Source organism: Meles meles, chromosome 1, assembly GCF_922984935.1.
Source record: "Meles meles chromosome 1, mMelMel3.1 paternal haplotype, whole genome shotgun sequence".
Classification (NCBI taxonomy): domain Eukaryota; kingdom Metazoa; phylum Chordata; class Mammalia; order Carnivora; family Mustelidae; genus Meles; species Meles meles.
The window spans coordinates 99,671,348-99,690,126 of record NC_060066.1 but is presented as its reverse complement, the minus strand read 5'-3'; the positions used below and the strand labels follow the sequence as shown (position 1 = coordinate 99,690,126).

Below are 18,779 nucleotides of genomic sequence, written 5' to 3'. Positions count from 1 at the left end.
ATAGAACATAAACCATGTAAGAAAATAATATATATCTAGTAAAAATAAAAGAATAGCACACTTTTAATATTCTATATACATTGTGTGATTTAAACTTTGTTTTTTAAAAATTTCAAATTACTCTATACATGAAAATAAATCAAGAAAGACTGAACTATATGAAAGGACACAAATAATCAGTTGTTTCTGAGAAGTCTCTTATTTTACTCATCTTAACATGCCATAAAATTAGATGCTTCATCTCTTTGTACAGTTAGTATGATTCCAGGCACTTTTTTCTTCAAATCAGATTTACATTCTTAAGAAATGTCTATCAGGGGGAAAAAGAAAAATATTATTTATATTCTGATTCTTAATGTACTTAAAAATATGCATAGTTTTAATATAGTTATATTTTATTTTATTATGCTGAAGGAATCTGTGGGCTCAATTTATAATTTAATTCTGAGAATATAAGCTAATGAGTGTGGAGGGATAGAAGGGTCAATCAGTACCTTTAGATACTTTAAATTATGACTCCCCCGTTAAAGTTTTATGATATCTAAATAAACCAAAAAATGAACTTGGCATCACCTAAGTAACTTATAAATATTCTTAAAATTTATTAATCTGTAATACTGTATTTCTAATACCTTGTTAAATAAATAATTAGAAACAGATAGTACTATAGAAATATATCTTTCTCTGAAATTTCTAAGGGGCATATTTATCAGCTCTGTCTTCTATGAATCTAGTTCTAGGAGAATGTAACTTTATATGCAGTATTTGGAATTATAGTACAACACTCATTTTTTGAGAATTTTCATGGTTATGTTGTTTTTTGACTTTATGCAAATTCACTGGTTCAAATAAAATATATTAAAACAAAGAAAGATAAATGTGTCTTGATTTAGATCACTTCAATAGCCTAATGAATTTTCTTTATTTATTCATGTTTTACATTATTCAAAAGGTTTGAGATAGATTGAGAGTTATTATTCAAATATCTTTCCTCTGAATGTTAAAATGATCTTTTCTTAATCTAAAAAAAAAAAAAAAAAAAGAAAGAAAGAAAGAAAGAAAAAATTGGAGGAAGCCTGGGTGGTGCAGTTGATTAAGCATCCAAATTTTGGTTTCAGATCAGGTCACGATCTAAGGGTTGTAAGATCCAGACCCAAATCAGACTCCATACTCAATGCAGAATCTGTTTCAGACTCTCTCTCCCTCTCCTTCTTCCTCTTCCTGCTGCACTCTCTCTCTAAAATAAATAAATCTTTTTAAAAAGGGAGAGAGAGAGAACTTTTAAAATTTTGCAACTGTAAATATGCAGAATTGAGAGTACCGATTATTATTACTTATTATTTATTTATAATTGCTTTTTAAAAAAGAATAGAAATAGCAACAAGTCAAGATTGTCTTAGTAATTGGCACAATGAACCTGTGAGATGAGTTAAGTAAATCCCCAAGTTTCATCAAGACTTTCATAGATACTTCTATACCACACATTCCATGACTTCTGTTTCTACCCTCGCAAACTGTGAAAACCTGTTTTTTAAAAGGGACTTGTCCGTGGTGCTGAAACATTGACCCAAAAGTGTGTTGGCTTTGTTCTGCCCCTGGAAAGAACTACTGAGTAGAAAAATCTCTGCGGGGGGGGGGGGGGGGGGAATATCTTTCAGTCTCTTGTACAGAGTCTACTTTTGTAAATAAATGTTATATTTTTTTAGGTTATCCAAATACTTTATTGCCCTAGGGTTCCTAGGGTAATTTAGTCAGAATGAAAATTCTGACTTACTATTTCACTCTGGTAAAGTATAAAATAGAGCAGATGATGATTACATATTCATATTTTTGATCCCTTGCTTTTTCCTTTACTCTTCCAATACTTTATTTCTTTTCATTATGTACCCTACATAAACCAAAATTTTAGAACCCAGTGCTACTTTTATTATATCTTTTGACCAGTTAAGAAAAGGTAGAGCTTTATATACCTTTTGCATCTAATGTCTCTCTGCATAAGGCTTCTGCACAATAATAATATAACCCCAAAAGCTGGAATATTTTTAAAAATCACTCAAGACTGGTAAGGCTGCCAAAAAGTTGTTTATTTTACTTAATTTACTTACTGCTGAGGGCCTTTTTAATTAATTATAAAGCAGTGTGAGCATTTAGACAAAGCTTTAATACTAAGTGAAAAATCCACGGATTAATCTCATTAGGTGTTGCTAAAATCAGCTGCCTTGCTTTCTAAATTGTTCAAAATTTCTTCAGAAAGCTAGCTGATTAAACAGAATAAGAAAAACAAATAAATACATACTCATAGGGAAAGTCTTCTAGGTCTGTGAGCACAAGGGACTCACTGCTAATCTTGTCAGCAATCTAGCACATCTCTTGTAATCTACAAAAAACATTTAAGGGAAAATTATGTATATAGTTATTATAAATGTGGGAAAACCATATTATTACTGTCACTAATTAAGAATGAGAACTAAGATTTAATAAGCACCCAACACAACAAATGCTTAACCTGGGTTTTCATTAATTCTCATAACACAATTAGGTAGATGTTACTGTTCCCTCATTTTAAAGACAGAGATGAAAAACCAGCATCTAAATGTCAAGAATCTCATAACTACTGAGTAGTTTGAGTTCAAAGAGTAAGCTTTCTCCACTATGCTGTGCTGCTACTTAGTTTGCTTTGATTCCAGTGTGATTAATTTCCCTTAGACATTGAACACAAGCAGTTTTTGAAAAAATTATAACAATTCTGATTCAACATCCTGAGTAAAATTAGACATGCTTCAAGATGACCAATCTAGTTAAAAAGAAACAAAACGCTTAAAATCCATGTACCTTAAAAGGGAAGTTTAGGTTTAGAAAGGAATTTAAAAACAGCCAACTGAGTTACCACACATGATCCCAATTTGGGAAGTTTCAATGATAACATTTAAATATTACATTTGAAATTACTAACTTTGGTGACTTAAGTGTCCAAAAGAATTCATTAGAGCCACATTTAAAACACTATGCTATAATTATTCAGAACAATCGGTCACTCATTGTATAAATGATATGAAACTATTTACTTTAAAATAACTGAAGAGGAAATTTTGACTTATTCATCATGGTCATCTTATTTTCTTTTTCATTTATATGAAGAGCACTTCATGCCAAGGAATTTGAAAAATGAAAAAAGGCTTAAATCCTGACAAACATTTCAGTCCTTAAGGAAATCTGGCTATTTTCAGATTTGGATATAGTCCCAATTACAATTCATTTCCATTCTTTGCACTCTCAACAGCACACACAAGCCTTCATTTAAGTTCTGTCAATGTTATAAATAACATCTCATACATTGTTTAGTCTATCCCCAGATGCAGACAGTTGAAGTTTAAAATTACATGCATTTATTGTTGGATAAAGATTTTTTTTTAATGGAAAAAAAACCCTATCTGAACTACTTACAAGCTGGTGTTGAACAATCCCTAGTGTTGTGATAGAGTCGATGGAAATGTTTGCTACATTCAGCTGAAAATGTGACTGGCCCTATTAGGAAAAGAACGTTTATGATAAACATCGGAGTGTTTTCCAAACAAATTTGCTAGCACTTTATGGCTGGAAATAATACAACTGTAACTTAACATCCTTCCATGCCCTTAAAAGAACTTGTCTGAGAACACTTCTCCTTACCCTAGTTCTGTGGGAGGTAGTAAGTTATAATCTATGAAAAATCATCTGAATTCATTACCAATTCTCACCATTTTACATATTGGAAACTTCAGTTTCTGAAGAACTCTTTAGAATAATTAAGAGGGGAAAAGCTATAGATAGAAAAAAAATTGTACAAACCAAATCAGGTAGATGTGAAGAATAAAAAATAAATATCCTTGTTCCCACTTTCTGTTCTTCAGTTTTTTTATATAATAGGAATTAATGTTTATATACAGAGACAGTAATTCCATTTTCTAATTAATTTTTGTCTTGTTAGTGTCAAGGACTGTAGTAAAGTGAGCAGGGCCTTGAGACTTCCCTTATTTATTGCCACAAACCCAGAGAATCCCCACCAAAACTCATCCCTACATCTGGAACCTGATGTTTTGGAAGTGGTAGAAGGGCCCACAGTGCTGTGAACAGAGTGAATAGAAACACTAAACACTGGAAAATTCCTTACACTTGCTAGGGTGGGTCTTGGTTTAAGCTCACAACCATCATTCTGAGATTAATTAAATATGGCCACTGGTTTTTTAAAGTGGGAAAACCATAATTTTCCCAGATTATAGGCCTGAGATGTAAAACAGTGAAAGGCAGATGGGATGGTTAGGAGCAGTCGGGCATAGCAATGGTGAAGGTGGTCGCACTTGATTCACAATAATTTAGTGAATCTCTAGAACTTGAGGCATAAGATGATTTCCAATGATTCACAAAGTTGATAAAAAGAACAAAAGTGTCATAAGAGAGTATTTCATCTGTGCTTAGGACATGGCATATGGGGGCGCCTGGGTGTGCAGTCAGTTGTGTCTGACTCTTGGTTTCAGCTCATGTAGAAATCTCAGAGCCATGAGATAGAGCCCCCTGTCAGGCTCAGACCTCAGTGCAGAGTCTGCTAGTCTACTTAAGACTTTCTTTCCCTCTTCCTCCCCACCTGAGGCTTGCATTCTCATTCTCTCTCTCTCTCTCTCAAATAAAAAAAATCTTTAAAAAAGAAAAAGACATGACATATGAAAGTCTGTCTTTTCCCCATTCAAAAAAACTTCTGTTGCCCCCATTGGCTGAGAAGCATGACCTAAATTCCTTAGGATATATATCGTTTAGAATTCTTCACAGTATGACTCCAACCTACCTTTTGAGCCATACTTTTGTCCAGTGGCCACACACACCCTTACCTAAACTTACCCCACAGTGTATCCACACCATCTACCTGTCCTGCCCCCAAACTACCATGTTCGGTGAGAATTTCTTCTCACTAGAATGTTTCTCTCATCCAGGAAAATGTTATTCATCCCTTAGAGCCCAACTTCAATGTGCCCCTACAAGCTTTTCCTGGTAGTTTTTGGCAAAATTATTCACTTTCTGTGCATCCCTAAAAATATATATACATTTCTATTATTTACCAAGATCTGGTTGATATTACCATTAATGCAATTTAATAGCATTTGTCTACTTTCTTAACTGGACTGTTGAGCTTCTTAAAACATTTATCTTCATATCCCTAATGCCTAACACAGTAATTTGCATACAAGCTTTTTATTTAATTGTATCACTGATAGATTTTGTGCTTACCTGTGAAATGTTTTATGAATTTGTCTTTTAAATTCAAATCTCTTGGGAATATTTCTGAAAAGAAAAAAATTTACAATTTCTTGGATGCATTTCCACCATTAAAAATATCCTTATAAATAGTCTATGACAACCACCTAACACATGAACTCATGGCAGTTCATGCAGCTGATTCCAAATCTGTATCTCTGGCTCTGACCATTCGCTGGAGCTCCAGACCTCCCCCAGAGCTACCTGCTTGCTCTACCATTCTATCTTGGAAACCTACAGACCTCTCAAAAGTGCATAGCCAGAACTGAACATCTGATTTCCCCAAGACCCCAGTCCTGTTTCCTGCCCCCCACCCCACCATGTTTCCTGGTCTCAAACACGGCATCTCTCCTTACTCTTTGCTCAACCCAGATATCAAGAAAGTATGCCTGACTTTCCTCTTTCCTTCTCTACTATATACACACCATTACTTAATTTTATATATTCCAATGCCAGAAATTACCCAAGACCCATACACTCTGTTTCTTCTCATTAACACAAGACTCTTCCCAAGCCATCATACTTTTGTGACTATCCCTTGCTGCAGCTTCCTGATGGGTCTTCTCATTCCTCTAACCCGCTCTCCCTATAGCCAGAAAAAAATGAGGTGCAATGTTCTCCAGCTCATACACTCCCACTTAAAGGGGATTTGCATTTTTTAAGATTTTATTTATTTTTGAGAGAGAAATTGAGAGACAGTGTGAGCACAAGTAGGAGGGTTAGGGGGATAGGGAGGGGTAGAGGAAAAGCAGACTCCCAGTTGAGCAGAGACCCTGATTTGGGGTGCGATTCCAGGATCCTGGGATGAAGTGCTGAACCAAAGGCAGACACTTAACTGACTACACCACCCAGGCACCTGGGGTTTTGCATTTTAAGTAAGTGAAAATAAAAAATCAAACTACATCTCACACTTCACTTTGTACTCACTATAAGTAAAAAACACAGTTTATAAAAACAGTTTGGAATATACACAACTCTTTTAGAAGAAAAGAAAACAGAAACAAATAAAATTTTGAACCTAATGTTCATTGGCAGTTACAGATTTAAACTCGCAATGTCCTTTTTATAGATTGACCCTTGTGCCTGTCAAACATCATATGAGTTTTAATACGGGCTTAATAAGTGAGTCTGAAGGACTACTCTGATTTGTGTACCTTGTTGAGATAGGTAGTGTAAAATGAAGACATGGGAATTCTAACAGCCCTTTATATCCTAGAGTTAATGAGGAGTGTAAGAGCGCTTCCTTGCGTAGGGAGCTCCCTGCTCTTAGCAGCCCAGTTCTGAGTCCAGAGCAGCACTGTTAAGGTGATAGGTGTGCAGCTGGATTGGAGCTCTCCTCCCACTGACAACAAACATCTGTACTTATGAACCATCCAAACTAATCCAGAAAAACAAAACAATAGGAAGATATAAGTATTTCTTTATATAAATATTTTGGTGCTCTCATTAATTATATTCCAACCTGAACACAGGTCTTTCCCTAATACCTCTCTGAAACCAAGCATGGCAAATTGGCTCCTGGGATGTCAGTACTCCACAGTTTATCTGGCAAGGTAGCTCCTCTGATGCTTTCTGAAAGCTGAGTTAGTTGAGTACAGTTGGAGTTCTATGACTAAAGCATGTTCGAAGTCTATCAATAATTCTAGTTCCAAAAAAATTTTCAACTATGATTTTTTTAATATTTTTAAATTTAAATTCAATTAATTAACACACAACATTTATTGGTTTCATAGGTAGAGTTCAGTGATTCATCAGTCTTATATAATACCCAGTGCTCATTATATCACATGCCCTCCTTAATGTCCATCACCCAGCTACTCCATCTCTCTACCCTCCTCCCCTCCAGCAACCCCCAGTTGATTTCCTATGGCTAAGAATCTCTTATGGATCATAATCCCAGGGTCCTGGGATCAACACCTGCATCAGGCGCTCTGCTCAGTGGGGAGCCTGTTTCTGCCCTCTCTCTGCCAGCCTCTCTGCCTACTTGTGATCTCTCTCTCTGTCAAGTAAATAAATAAAATCTTAAAAAACAACAACAACAACAACTAGTTGATTGAAACTGAATTTGTATTTAGTGTTAGGATGCACCTGTGATAGTTTTGGATCAACAAAATACTACTTGAGAAATCGAATAGAAGAGAATCACCCTGATACAAGATTAGTTGATTGATATCTTATGGAAAATGGTCTTAAAAAGCAATCTCCATTATAGAAATATAAGTCACATATGTAATTTCAAAGTTTTTAGTAGCCACACCTTAAAAAATAAAAAAGAATAGGTAAAATTTAATAATTTATTTTGCTTAACCCAATATTCTAAATGTTATCATTTCAACATATATTCCTTACATTAAAAATATTAAGACATTTTACATTTTTTATACTGTTTTCAAAATCTGAAGTGTATTTAACAATTATGGCACATCTCAACTTGGACAAGCCACACTGCGAATGCTTGATAGCTATATGCATTGAGTAGGCTACCATGTTGGACAGCACAAGTCTCAAATGCATACTTCATTCTTCTGGTATCTAACTACAAGGTAAAAAAGATTATATACGTGGATGGATTAAAAACAAAAGGATCTCCTCATAATGCGTGACAAGTATCCCACAAATTACTATCTCACTCATCTAATTTGTGAATATTTCTAGTTTTTATTTAAACAAAACAGCTGCCAACTGCCACAGTCATCAATTTTAAGTTTACAATAATATTTTTATGAAGAAATTTGAAGATTTTATTAATCTTTGATAGACCTTTTATGAGGATTTGCATATACCATATGTGTATATAGATGCTGAAAGGCTTATCGCTCATTCCTACTTCTCTTGTTCAAAACAAGCAGAGATCGTGCTCTTATCTGCAGCATATATATATATATATATATATATATATTAAAGATTTTATTTATTTATTTGACAGACAGAGATCACAAGTAAGCAGAGAGGCAGGCAGAGAGAGAGGGGGAAGCAGGCTCCCTGCCAAGCAGAGAGCCCCAGTGCAATACGGGACTCGATCCCAGGACCCTGGGATCATGACCTGAGCCAAGGCAGAGGCTTTAACCCACTGAGCCACCCAGGCGCTCCTGCAGCATATATATTAAAACTGGAACAGTACAGAGAAGATTAGCAAGGATGACAAGCAATTCCATGAAGTGTTTCATATTTATATTCAGTCAGAGAGTGACAAGTACTGTATGACTTCACTCATATGTGAAATTTAAAAAGCAAATTCATGAAGTGTTTCATATTTTTATTCCGTCAGAGTGACAAGTACTGTATGACTTCACTCATATGTGAAATTTAAGAAAAAAACAAATGAGCAGAGAGGAAAAAAAGAGAGAGAGGGAGGCAAACCAAAAACAGGCTCTTCACTATAGAGAACAAACTGATGGTTACCAGAGGGGAGGTGAACCCTCTGGTAATGAGATGGAGAGCAGGTGCTGTGATGAGCATGAGGTGGTATATGGAAATGTTGAATCACTATATTGCATACCTGAAACTATTATTACACTGTATATTAACTAACTGGAATTTTTTTAGAAGTATATTCTTTATTTAGCATATTGAGGAATACAAAAGGAGTATGTATATATTTTACTTTTTCGATAGTCTGACCACCTTTTTAAAATTTTTTTGCATCCTTTTTAAAATTTAAATTCAACTAATTAACATACAATGTATTATTAGTTTTAAAAGTAGAGTTCAGTGACTCATCAGTATTATATAATACCCAGTGATCATTTACATCACATGCCCTCCTTAATGCCCATCACCCAGTTACCCCATCCCCCCACCCTACCCCCTCCAGTAACCCTCAGTTTGTTTCCTATGATTAAGAGTCTCTTATGGTTTGTCTCCCTCTCTGATTTTGTCTTGTTTTATTGTTTCCTCCCTTCTATGATCCACTGTTTTGCTTCTTAAATTCCACATATGAATAAGATCATATGATAATTATCTTTCTCTGATAGACTTATTTCACTTAATATAATACCCTCTAGTTCTATAATGAGATACCATGTCACACAGGTCAGAATGGTTAAAACTAACAAGTCAGGAAAACAGATGTTTTCTGGCAAGGATGCAGAGAAAGAGGAACATTTCTATACTGTTGTTGGGAATGCAAGCTTGTGCAGCCACTGTGGAAAACAGTGTGGAGGTTCCTCAAAAAGCTAAAAATATAGCTACCCTATGAATTAACTGGAATTTTAAAAAATGTTTAAATGACCAGAGATCATGTGGAATAATAAAAAAGTCAGAAGACAGAACAACTAGAAAACAAAATAATAGAAAACGTTTAGTGTTCAGTTTTACCTGCATATAACTTAATATCTTACCATAAAGATAATTGCTCCAACTTGATTGATTCTTTACAAAGCCATGTTAATTGGTCCTTTGCACCTTATTAGGTACTGAGGGGCATTTCTTCATTTTGTTTTAAGCTAGCATTTTTCAGATACCTAAATTGAAACGTTTGCTACATAGTTCCTTGAATTATCACTTTCTTTATTTAGAGATGACACAACTATTTCTCTTTGTAAATATATAAAAACAGTTCCATTTTCAAAAATAAAAACTAACCTAATTATATTAATGTTCAGAAAATTGCTCGCAGGAAATATAGGTATTTGAAAAACATTGAAATTTATTAAATATTTGAAGGAAAAAGCTGATGACAAACATATTCAAGCAAGCAATATCTTTAAAAAATACTTTTAAAGAAATGAAATCTTGCCATTTGCGACGACGTGGATGGAGCTAGAGCGTATCATGCTTAGTGAAATAAGTCAATCAGAGAAAGACAACTATCATATGATCTCCCTGATATGAGGACATGGAGAAGCAACATGGGGGGGTAGGGGGATAGGAGAAGAATAAATGAAACAAGATGGGATTGGAAGGGAGACAAACCATAAATGACTCTTAATCTCACAAAACAAACTGGGGGTTGCTGGGGGGAGGTGGGATTGGGAGAGGGGGAGCGGGCTATGGACATTGGGGAGGCGAGGTGAACCATAAGGGACTATGGACTCTGAAAAACAACCTGAGGGTTTTGAAGGGTCAGGGGTGGGAGGTTGGGGCAACCTGAGGGTTTTGAAGGGTCAGGGGTGGGAGGTTGGGGGAACAGGTGGTGGGTAATGGGGAGGGCACGTTTTGCATGGAGCACTGGGTGTTGTGCAAAAAGAATGAATACTGTTACGCTGAAAAAATAAATAAAATGGAAAAAAAATAAAAAAAATAAAAACTAGCAAAAAAAAATACTTTTAGGTTTTTTAAATATACAGTTATGGGGTCCCTGGATGGCTAAGTCAGTTAAGTGTCTGCCTTCAGCTCATGTCATGAGCACAGTGTCCCAGGACTGAGTCCACATCAGGCCTCCCTGCTCAGCTGGGAGTGTGCTTCTCCCTCTCCCTCCCCCTGCTCATTCTCTCTCTCATACTCGTTCTCTCTCAAATAAATAAATAAAATCTTTTTTAAAAAATACACTGTCAAAAAGTATGTACTTTCTTCTGTTCTTATAAAATTACATAAAATGTATATCTTTGTAAATGTGTAAATATGTTTTTACATCATGCCTCTTATTAGAGTTTGAGATTTTTAAATAAAGAGATTAACTCTCTTTGTATGTAACCTTTGGGGGGCCTAATGCTATTTCAACTGCAAATTACATCATCTGAGCTTTCAGCAAGTTTTCATCTCTTTGCTGGTGGAGGGACTTGCCTCAATATTAATGGCTGCTGATGGATCAGGTGGTGTTTGCTGAAGGTTGAGGTGATTGAGTGTGACAATTTCTTAAAATAAGCAACAGAAATTTGCCACTTCAACTGATTCTTCCTTTCATGAATGTGTTCTCTGTAGCATGTGATGCTGTTTGATAGTGTTTTAGCCACAGTAAAACTTATTTCAAAATTGGATTCAATCTTCTCAAACCCTCCTGCTCCTTTATCAACTCAGCTAATGTATTCTAAATCCTTCATTGTCATTTCAACAATATTCACCACATCTTCATCAGGAGTAGAGTCCATCTCAAGAAACCACTTTCTTTGCTTCTCCATAGGAAATCACTCCTCATCTGTAGGAGTTTTATCATGATATTGCAGCAATTCAGTCACATCTTCTGACCCACTTCTAATTCTGGTTCTCTTGTTATTTCCACCACATCCGCAGTTACTTCCTCCACTGAAGTCTTGAACTCCTCAATGTCATGCATGAGGGTTGGAACCAACTTCTTTCAAACTCCTATTCATGTTGATATTTTGACCTATTCCCATGAATTATGAATGTTCTTGATGGCATTGGGAAGGTCAATCCTTTCCAGAAGTTTCAAATTTACTTTGTCCAGCTCCATCAGAGGAATCATTATGGGGCAGCTGTAGCTGAGTGGAATGTATTTATTAAATAATAAGACTTGAAAGCCAAAATTACTCCTTGATCCATGGGCTGCAAGCATGCTAACATGAATCTCATTGTATACCTCCATCAGATTTCAGGTACACTGCCAATGAGCAGTAATATTTTGGAAAGGAATCTTTTTTCTGAGCAGTAAGTAGATCTCAACAATGGGCTTAAAATATTCAGGAAACTGTGTTGTGAACAGATGTGCTGTCATCGGATTTTGTTTTTCCATTTCTAGAGCACAGCATAATTCACAAGGGCCCCAGGATTTTCGCAGTGGTAGAGGAGCATTGACTTCAGTTTAAAGTCACCATCTGCATTAGCCCCTAACAAGACAGCCAACCTGCCTTTGAAGCTTTGACTTTTCTCTAGCTATGGAAGTCTCAGATGGCATCTTCTTCCATCTTCTTCAGAAGGCTGTTCCATCTACACTAAAAATCTGTTGTTGAGTGTAGGCACCTTCATTAATGATCTGAACTAGATCTTCCGGAGAACTTGCTTAGCTTCTGTATCACTACTTGCCGCTTCACCTCACACTTTGATATTATGCAGACAGCTTCTTTCCTTAAACCTCTGCTAGCTTCAGACTTTTCTTTTGCAGCTTCTTTACCTCTCTCAGACTCTGCAGGATTGAAGACAGTTAGAGCCCTGCTCTGGCCTGCTCTGGCCTGGGGCTGTTTTGCCTGGTGTGGTTTTCTATCCATATCATTAAAACTTTCTCCATATGAAAAATAAGGCTGTTTTGCTTTCTTATCATTCGTGTGTTCACTGGAGTGGTGCTTGTAATTTCCTTCAAGAACTCTTCCTTTGCATTATTTATTTATTTGACAGAGAGAGAGAGTGCACAAGCAGGCAGAGCTACAGGGAGAGGAAGAAACAGGCTGAGCAGAGAGCCTAACCTGGGGCTTGATCCCAGGACCCTGGGATATGACCTGAGCCTTCAGGCAGATAAGAAAAGTGCCCCTTTCCTTTGCATTCACATCTTGGCTAACTGCTGCAAGAGGCCTAGCTTTTGGCTTATCTCAGCTTCTGATATATCCTCCTCACTAAGCTTAATCATTTCTGACTTTCAATTTAAAGTGACAGAGCTGTGACTCTTCCCTTCACTTGAACACTTACAAGCCACTGTGGGGTTATTAATTGGCCTAATTCCAATATTGTTGTGTCTCAGGGAAGAGGGAGGCCTGAGGAGAGGTAGTAGCATTCTGATAAGTGGCCCCCTCCCACTGTTCTGCCCTCAGGTCGCCTTTCCTTGTTCTGTGTCACTTTACTATGTCCTGGGCTTTCTCCCTGTGACCCCCAGGTGCTGAGGTAAAGCTGGGCTGAATGCGGTGGCCAATACAATGTTACCAGGATTGGACTCCTTCAAAACCAGTACTGTGAGATGCAAATAAATGCTAGATTTTTAAAAAGAGAGAAAGAATGAGGAAGGGGAGAAAAGAAAGGGAAGACGAGAGAAAGTAAGAGAGAAAGAAGGGGTGGGGTGAGAAAGTTTGGCTAATGCTGGTTTACATAAAGCTCCACATACCACAGGTCTTCATAGTTCTTTATTTTTTAAAGATTTTGTTTATTCATTTGAGAAAGACTGAAAGAGAGCATGAGAGGGGAGATGGTCAGAGGGAGAAGCAGACTTCCCATGGAGCTGGGAACCTGATGTGGGACTCAATCCTGGGACTCCAGAATCACAACCTGAGCCGAAGGCAGTTGCTTAACAAACTGAGTCATCCAGGCGCACCCCCCACTTTTTTTTTTTTTAAGATTCATAGTTCTTGTATAGTGCTTGTATAGTGCAAAGGATCTAATGGCAATGTTCCCGAGGCTGGCAGACCAAGGAAGACTTTTTTTCACAGATCATCACTCAGACTCATGGGAAAATACAGCTATGGTGCTGTGGGTACCTGTGGGAATGAAGGGTGGGCAGAGAGCTATAGAAAGAGAAGTGTGGCCAGGGCTGTGGAGACTAGTCAGGAATTGTCTCTGTCTCAAAGAAACTTTCCAGAAGATTCTGATATACCACTTTTCTCCTCCCCACCGTCCTCAATTAAAAATCTCTGGTGATTCCAAAAACTAAATTACGCAAGAATCTTCCAAGAGTTTTTTGATGCAGAGGCATGGGCTATACTCAGAGATTTAGGATATCCAAGATGAAAACAACAATTACATTCAAAATTTGCCTCCCAGTTGCTTCCGAGGTGTATGGCCTCATTCGAAGAACCACTGCCCTAGAAGGTATTAAGGGCAGCAGATGTTGTGTTGTCTAAACTTGGTCATAAATGCTAAGAAATGAGCTCATGACTCAGAAATGGCACAGATTAAATCATAGATCTAATCAGCCTTTGAGGGCAAATTAAAAAATCAATTCTTTTACTTTTAAAGTTAATTTAAAATTTTTTCCTTTGCAAAATTTCAGTTCCAAAGAAAAAATTTTCTCCTAAAAGTCAATTGCGTCTAATGACTTTAATAGCCTATAGGGCATTAAAAACTGAGTAATCCTCAGTTCCAACTGCAAGAGGTTTATATCCAGATAGTATAATATCATACTATACAAATATAATCTATGTATATACTTTATACATATTATATGTATAAACTAATACAAGTCACAATATGAGGAAAGTTGTAGGAGAAGAAAAATTCTGTCTTGTGTTTAAAGGGGAAAAAAACCATACTGAATGAGATTATCTAACCAATGAGGCTGACAATAATTCCAGGTAAATCTTAGTTTAATAATATTTTAATTTTATTAATATGTATAAAACTATACAATTTCAAACATGATTTAATGTTTTCACTACTATTTCCTGGTAGCTTATGTTGACAGAGAATTAGAGTTGTAACAAATGACTAAACTCCAAGACGTGTTACTTCCCACTTCAGTGATGTTCTTTTTTTTTTTTTTTTAAGATTTTATTTATTTAGATGAAAGAGAAAAAGCACAAGCAAGGGGAGCGGCAGAGGGAGACTCTGCAGGACTCGAACCCAAAACCCTGGGATCATGACCTGAGCCAGAGGCAGCCAGTTAATGGAGTGAACCACCCAGGAGCTTCCAGTGATGTTTTCTTCAATAGCACACACAGGAGGGGAACACAGACTCTGAACCAATGACCTAGTCATCACTTTCTGTCTTCCGCATGGCAACAAAAATCCTAGAAATCTATTCTTGACTGCTTTAGAGCTTATTTCTAGCAATAAAAGTGAAGTCCAAAGCAGGGGGGAACATTATAAAGTAATTTTAAAAATCCTAGTTTTCCTTGCCAATTTTATTACTGAAAGGCAGACTCCTAGGACTGTGCCATTCCAAGGAAAGAGGAGCCATCGCATGTGATCCTATCAACTTCCGCTCAGAATTTCCCCACTTAGCAGCTAGGTGAATGATGTCCTGCAACAGTCGCTACTCAGAAATACTCTGAAGGGCAGAAGTTCATTCATGTGAGCTCACTCTGGCTCCTCATATTGAGTGTTCTAGTGACAGCACTTCCCAAGTGCTTAGCAAAATATCACACATCACCTTTCCTTCTTGACTTTTTCCCATATTATTGTTTTTCGGTGACACAAACACCTTCCAGTAAATCTGCAAATAAAATATTTTAAATATTTTACCCATCTGCAAACAAAAACAAAAAGAAAAACACACTGTACTTCCTTCTTGGTGATATGCAAAATAAGGAAAATCATTTTTATTATTCTTGTGGAAGAAACTTTACTCAGCTGATAGGTCTGGCTAAGTGAGCAGCTATAATAGTAACAGACTTGAAATAGAAGGGATTTAGGTTGTAACACAGAAGATTCCACTGTTATGCACACCCAAGTTCCATCAGAACTGTGGGGACGGTTCCAAAGTAAATTTAGAATTTCCATATTTTTGAACATGGAACAAAGATACCAGAAAGTAACAGAGCTGAGGAGGATAGACAGAATTCGGAGAGATGAGAGAAGCACATTCCTGGAGGCTCCAAAGTAGCAGAGGCAAAAAAAAAAAAAACAAAAAAAAAAACTGGCTGGTATCTGTAAGGAACAGTCTGAATCTGTGTCTGAATCTGTGTGGCTGGTACAGGGTGCCCTCCGTGGTGCATGGTGAGAACCACAGAAGGCAGCTGGGCAAGTCACAAGGGGACTGGAATGTCCTGCATCCACGAGAAGTTAGAGCTTTCTCAGAAAACCAGGAAACACCACTGTAAATCTGTGACTGGGGAGAAAATATCTGTTAAATGAAATTGGTCTGAAATAATGTGTTAACATTAATTTGTCTTTAGTTTGGGACTTTCCCCAACTCTTTTTCATTCCAAAGTAACATTTCCTTCTCTGAGATGTTAAAATCAAAACCAAATGGAGACCAGCCTTAAAAATTCTCTGAGCAGGGCGCTTGGGTGGCTCACTTGGTTAAGTATCTACCTTCAGCTAAGGTCATGATCCCAGGGTCCTGGGATCGAGTCCCGCATTGGCCTCCCTGCTCCTTGGGAAGCCTGCTTCTCCCTTTCCTACTCCCCTTGCTTGTGTTCCTTCTCTCGCTGTGTCTCTCTCTGTCAAATAAATAAATAAAATCTTAAAAAAAAAAAATAAGAAAGAAAGAAAGAAAATTCTCTGAGCTGACCAAGCCAGTTTTGTCATACAAGCAAAGCTTAATTTAGCTTATTTTGTAAGGCTAACTTGACCTGGGTCGTCTCTTGCTTATGCCTCTAAAACTCATAAGCAAAACTTAAACTGTTTGCCAATGTCGATATCAGGTAACTACCAACCAGTTCCCAAGCACTTAATTGTAATACTATAACCAATCACTGTGAAAACTAAATGGTCACTGCTTTCTCACTATATAGGCTGTTTTATAACAACGTACCTCTCCTTCCATGTTTTGGTTTGTGAGCGCCTGGCATGCAAACTCTTTTTGGTGCATGCCCAATACACTTTTACGAATCACTATTTTGGCCATTCTTTGGTTTTACTTTAGCTATTTCTGAACTCTTAACAGAGATAAATATTTAGGCTCACAATAATTTCAAGTGCACATATATGAAGGATGAGACACCACTGCTGTAGTCACCCCAGGGCTCCCCCTCCCCTCCTGAGAGCTCTGAGCTTGCTAGTCACCCTGGAAATCTCTGCCCTGGCCCAACACCAGAAGCTCAACATTCCACCTCAGCTTCTGAGGCCCTGGCCAACACCTCCCTCTGCTTCCTCTTCGGCTTTACCTGTGCCCAGCCTTCCTCCCTCCACACCCAGAATGTGACAGAGCACAGACATCTGGCGGCCTGCTTCAGTAGGTGGTCTCAGCCTGGCATGTAACAGGCTCTCAGTGAAAGTTTGTGGAGGAAATAACTATGTATTTATATCACAACCACCATGGAAGAAAAATGATACTAAGTAATCCCGCTTTGCTTTATTAAAAGTGAAATGTGAGGCAAAAGAGTTATGAGGTGACAGCAAGGCAGCCCCAACTGGGCTGGTCCCCGGGGTAGCAGATGGCCCCAAAGAGGGTCACTTCTGCTCCAAGCCTGGCCGTTGGCTCAACCTGGCTCTGTATGGCACAGGCTCTTAACAGAGACAGCTGTTCACAGCTTCTCTATTCCTTGCTCACTACCTTTCTTCCTGCCCTGGTGCCCTGCACTCTTGTCTGCCCCCTCTGACCTCACTGTGCCCTAGGATTTTCGCATTTCCCAATCATACTGGACTTCCCTACCTTGGGGCATCTCGGACCCCTATATTGGCTACTTTTTTTTTCTCCCTCATTTTTCCCTCCTCCCCTCCTTCAGCATCTAAGTAGCCAGGGACTTGAGTGCCCAGAGCTGATTTAGGAGCCCAACCTAGGGAAGGTCTGAGTGAACAAGAGCCACCTCAGCCTGCTCAAAATTGGCGGTTCTTCAACCATTCCCTGAGGCCAACTTGAAGGGGAAAGCAAAGGGGGCATTCCTGAGTGTGTTCAGGCTGTGTCTGTGTGCTCAGGCAATGCTCAGTGAATGCTCAAAACCCAGGAAGACCCAGAATGAGGCACTGTCAGATACAGAACCCGCGCACTCTGCCTGGGCCAGCTAGGGCTGATCCTCATGGGTTTCAGCTGCCCCACCAGCCTACTGAAACGGGCTCCTTCACCAGGGAAGGGACACAGCACGCCAGTTCCTTTGCGAGATGGGGTTTTTTACTACTTAAATCTCAACAGTGCTAAATCTAATAAACTCATTACCTCTTTCCCTGAAAACCGGATATCTGCAGAGGTGGTCTGTTCTCTGCTCTGCTTAATTCTGCCTTCTTAAAACCCTGCATCAGAGCAAAGGACCGGCTGGTAAGGGGACTGCTTACCAGTGCTCCGTGAGGCGTTGGGTGCCGGGCCGGCTCTGGCCGCGGGGAGGAAAAGCCACGACTTGGGTTCTTGGTCCGCGGCATATACTCCCCTGCCACTCCGGGGCCTCCCGTGGGCCCCGGGCAGGGGCAAAACCAGAACGAGCAGGAGGAGCGTGGACAGTGGGGCGCCTGGCTTAGCTGGCCGCATGTCTGGGCTCGGAGGACCCGAAAGGAAGCTCCCAGGGGCGGGTCTCGAGGCAGGTGCTCGGACTGGGAAGTCCGCGACCCGGCGGTGGGACAGTGTCCCGGCGGCGTCCGGCTGGAACAGTGCTGGTAGTTAGCCGGCGCTGGCTGATACCTGCGCGCCTGGGTGTCTCTGGGCGGGGACGCAGGGCGGAGCGGCGCCTGGGGACTTCAGGGATGTCCCAGGGCACAAAGCGAGTACGAGCACAAGGGACTTCCCGGCACACCCGAGCCTCGGACTGAGTCCTCGGGGCTCCCTACCGAATGCCTCTCTGGGCCCGGGACACCAGATCTTGATTCAGATTCTGAGGGTAAACAGAACCTGCAACTTCTAGGTCGGGACGATAGAAAGCAGAGCGTGGACTTGGCCGTGGTGTGCTGAGACGGCGATTCTGGAGGCGGAAAGGTACGGAACTCACTTTTCTTCAGCCGGAATCCCGCTGCGCCTGTAGGTGCTGGCTGGCGCGACCAAACCGGGTGCTGGAGGACCAACCTGCCGTGAGCGCGGCTTTGCCCGGGCGCGAGATTGCCTTCTCCTCGTTGCAGGGGCGGAGCTGAGGACCCAGGAGGTCAAGGCT

General features: G+C 39.1%; 1 protein-coding gene and 1 pseudogene across 1 annotated transcript; one reads left to right on the top strand and one right to left on the bottom strand.

Moving 5' to 3' along the window:
* Positions 1 to 225: 225 nt before the first annotated feature.
* ALKAL1 (ALK and LTK ligand 1) lies at positions 226 to 18,400 on the bottom strand. Its single transcript, XM_045998744.1, has 5 exons — positions 17,977 to 18,400; positions 5,260 to 5,313; positions 3,445 to 3,525; positions 2,297 to 2,377; positions 226 to 310 (listed from the first exon to the last, which is right to left on the bottom strand). The coding sequence occupies exons 1-4, from the start codon at positions 18,164 to 18,166 to the stop codon at positions 2,313 to 2,315; spliced, it is 390 nt and encodes a 129-aa protein (XP_045854700.1). The 5' UTR covers positions 18,167 to 18,400; the 3' UTR covers positions 226 to 310; positions 2,297 to 2,312.
* LOC123928449 lies at positions 8,370 to 8,459 on the top strand (annotated as a pseudogene).
* Positions 18,401 to 18,779: the final 379 nt, after the last annotated feature.